Genomic DNA, 3,855 nt, shown 5'->3' with positions numbered 1-3,855 from the left:
CTCAGCCTGGAGGATAAGATCAAATATGTGATTGAGGGGAGGATAGGCTAGTCAATAGTACTGGTGGACTGGCGTTTTTTTCTTTTTACCACTGAAGCTGGTTAAGATCCTGTGAGGAAATACATTGTAGTAAAGTTACCAAATATGACTATCAGAAGGTTAGCAAAACGAAAATGATTTGGGTGTGTCAGCTCCTTTCAAGCAGCCCCTGATAAGTACGGTACTTTTGCTTTTTTCCTAGGACCTTAGAATCCTGAGACATTTTGGATTCGCAGCACTCAAGATTGACCCAGAGTTTAGAGTTCATCATGTCCAAGTTGAAAAGTTCAGAGTCAGTCAGGGTGGTGGTTCGCTGTCGGCCCATGAATGGCAAGGAAAAGGCTGCTTCGTATGTCAAGGTGGTAGATGTGGACGTAAAGCTGGGACAGGTATCTGTGAAGAACCCCAAAGGAACAGCCCATGAAATGCCCAAGACCTTCACCTTTGATGCAGTCTATGACTGGAATGCCAAGCAGTTTGAACTCTATGATGAGACGTTCCGACCGCTTGTGGACTCCGTCCTGCAAGGTTTCAACGGAACTATTTTTGCCTATGGACAGACTGGCACTGGGAAAACCTATACAATGGAAGGAATCCGTGGTGACCCTGAAAAACGAGGAGTCATTCCTAACTCATTTGACCACATCTTCACCCACATCTCTCGGTCCCAGAATCAACAGTATCTGGTCAGGGCTTCTTACTTGGAGATCTACCAGGAGGAGATCCGAGATCTGCTTTCAAAGGATCAGACCAAACGGCTGGAGCTCAAAGAGAGGCCCGACACAGGAGTGTATGTGAAGGACTTGTCTTCCTTTGTCACCAAGAGCGTGAAGGAGATAGAACATGTGATGAATGTAGGAAACCAGAACCGTTCTGTTGGTGCAACCAACATGAATGAGCACAGCTCACGTTCCCATGCGATTTTTGTGATCACTATCGAGTGCAGTGAGGTGGGCCTGGATGGAGAAAACCATATCCGGGTAGGGAAACTGAACCTTGTGGATCTTGCTGGCAGCGAACGGCAAGCCAAGACTGGTGCACAAGGGGAAAGATTGAAGGAGGCCACCAAGATCAACCTTTCTCTTTCAGCCTTGGGTAATGTCATCTCTGCCCTAGTGGATGGCAAAAGCACTCACATTCCATATCGGGACTCAAAGCTTACCAGGCTCCTCCAAGATTCCCTCGGTGGCAATGCTAAAACTGTGATGGTAGCCAATGTGGGGCCTGCCTCTTATAATGTAGAAGAGACTCTGACCACTCTGCGATATGCCAACCGTGCCAAAAACATTAAGAACAAACCGAGGGTCAATGAGGACCCTAAGGATGCCCTCCTTCGAGAGTTCCAGGAAGAGATTGCTCGGCTCAAGGCCCAGCTGGAAAAACGGTCCATTGGCAGGAGGAAGAGACGAGAGAAGCGGAGGGAAGGTGGTAGCAGTGGTGGGGGTGGGGAAGAGGAGGAGGAGGAGGAGGGAGAAGAGGGTGAGGAGGAAGGGGATGATAAGGATGATTACTGGCGGGAGCAGCAAGAAAAACTGGAGATTGAGAAGCGGGCTATTGTAGAGGACCACAGCTTGGTTGCAGAGGAGAAGATGAAGCTGCTGAAGGAGAAGGAGAAAAAAATGGAAGACCTGCAGCGGGAGAAGGATGCCGCTGAGTTGCTGGGTGCCAAGATCAAGGTACCATCCCCTTCCTTGGTCCCCTGTCCTTGTCAGTGCCTTTTCGTTGATAAAAAGGGTGATGCTTCTCTCAGTTTTGCATTTCCAATAGCTCTATGATATCTAGTACTTAATATACCCTTGTTGAATCAAATTGAAATTAAAACAATTTTCAAGTTTATAGAAATTAAGAATGGAACTCATAATAAGAATAATTATTACTTATGCCCAAAGTATAAAGAACAGCAATCACACTAACAACCATGTACCCCAACTGATTGTACAAAATAGAGTAGCACCCATATCTTTAGAAGCTCCTTGTGTTCCCCTTCCCCGGAGATAACAATCTTCCTTAAGCTGGTATTTATTGTTTTTTGCTTTTGTGTGTAGTTTTACCATATATGTATACATCTCAAAGCATGGTTAATTTCACATAGTATTTTGCTTTTCTATGAATGGAATTCCTCTGCTGCAGTTTGTTCATGAGATTTATACACAGGTGCCTGTAGCTGTGATGCATTCATTATTACTGTTCCAAGTAGTCCATGGTGTTCTGTTCTGACACTGTGGATTGTTTCCACATTCTGCTGTGCATGGTCTTGTACTTGGCTCCGGGAGAACATGGATGTGCAAGCTTCTTGTTTGGCACCATTAGGTCCTAAGGTATGTACAGCTTCAACTGCACAAGATGAGGACAAATTGTTTTCTGAAGGGGCTGTGTGGCTTGAAGTGTCTTCCAGCGGGGTATGAGTTCTGGATGCCCATCATCCTCAACAATGCTAGTGATTATCAGATGAACGCTTGCATATGGAGTGGCATCTTAGTGTGATTTTAGTGTGCAGTACTCTGATTATACAATATACAGGACACTTCCATCACCCCCAAGACATCCTCTTGCTACTCCCTTGGAGTCCACCTCCTCAATAATATAGGCTCCTTACATCAGCCTCATTTTCTGTCCAGTCCCTGAGAAGTATTCTAGAGTGTGGAGGCTTCCATTGTTTGTCTTCTTTCTGGTGGCAGTGTACTGTCCCCTCAGGTGCCTGGACTCTGGGCTTGGGCTTTAATGGCAGAGGAAAGCGCATAGGTAGCCTTGGAGGTGTGAGGATAGCCACTGGCTAACCATAAGCCAGGTTCCTGCAGAGTGCTGGATTCTGTCTTACAAAAGTTATGTGGACTTGGATTTCTACCCAAAAATGTGTCCACATTTACAAATGTTAAAATGACAGGTTCTCGCTTTCTTGCCTCCCCTGACCCCACTATATGAAGCAGTGCTGTGCTATCTGTGGCTTCATAGTAGCCCTTTCACAGAGTTGAGTGCTATTTTATTTCAGAGGCAGGGTCTTAAACCCTTCCAGGACTCTTAAGACCTGATGTGAAAATGGAGTCGTATTCAACACAATTAGGAAGTAACTTTGTTCTGGGAAGGGGCTTACTGCGAGGGGCCCTGTGTCAAGTGTACTTTACTCCTCCTCACTGCTGCACCACAAGTGTGACTGGGTGTGGTGTGACTCGCTTACTGTTTTCTAGTATCACATCTGTTATTCAAGGGCAGAGGCAACTAGATTTTCTAAACAACTTCTCTCAGAGGAAGTTGAACTCTCAAAGGCCAAGTGTGGCAAGATTCAGCATTACCTCAAGGTCACAGCATCTCTTAGACATTTTGTCTATGGAGAATGACATTACTTCTGTCTTTCTCAATCCCTGGATACTATAAAATCATAGAACAACAGAATATTAGAGGTCAGGCATGGTGGCTAACACCTGTAATTCCAGCACTTTGGGAGGATCACTTTAGTGTAGGAGTTTGAGACCAGCCTGAGAGTATTGTGAGACCCTGACTGTACCAAAAAATTTAAAAAATTGGCCAGCTCAGGGGCTCAGCCTGTAATCCCAACACTTTTGGGAGGCTTAGGTGAGTGGATTCTCTGAGCCCATGGATCCAAGACCAGTCTGGGCAACTTGGTGAGAACTCGTCTCTACAATAAAACAAAAATTAGCCGGGTGTGGTAGTGTGCACCTGTAATTCCAGCTACTTGGAAGGCTGAGGCAGAAGGATCGCCGAAGCCCAGCAGGTCAACACTGGGGTGGCTGTGAGTGTGCCACTGCACTCCAGCCTGGGTGACAGAGTGAGACTCCAACTCAAAACAACAACAACAAC

At 46.0% G+C, this 3,855-nt stretch overlaps 1 protein-coding gene across 2 annotated transcripts in view; it reads left to right on the top strand.

Annotated features, from left to right (window-relative positions):
* Positions 1 to 239: 239 nt before the first annotated feature.
* Positions 240 to 3,855, top strand: part of KIF3B (kinesin family member 3B) — a 25,085-nt gene continuing 21,469 nt past the window's right edge. The window contains exons 1-2 of one of the 2 annotated variants that reach the window (XM_021708243.1): positions 246 to 1,431; positions 1,621 to 1,715. In XM_021708243.1, coding sequence (XP_021563918.1) covers positions 309 to 1,431; positions 1,621 to 1,715 — 1,218 coding nt within the window. In that variant the 5' untranslated portion in view covers positions 246 to 308. Of the gene's footprint in view, positions 1,716 to 3,855 lie in introns of both variants that reach the window. The other variant, XM_008049440.1, reaches the window with a different exon arrangement.

This window comes from Carlito syrichta, unplaced genomic scaffold, assembly GCF_000164805.1.
Source record: "Carlito syrichta isolate Samal-C Ts95f unplaced genomic scaffold, Tarsius_syrichta-2.0.1 Scaffold135610, whole genome shotgun sequence".
Classification (NCBI taxonomy): Eukaryota; Metazoa; Chordata; class Mammalia; order Primates; family Tarsiidae; genus Carlito; species Carlito syrichta.
The sequence above is the reverse complement of the archived record's forward strand: the minus strand, read 5'-3'. Positions and strand labels throughout refer to the sequence as shown.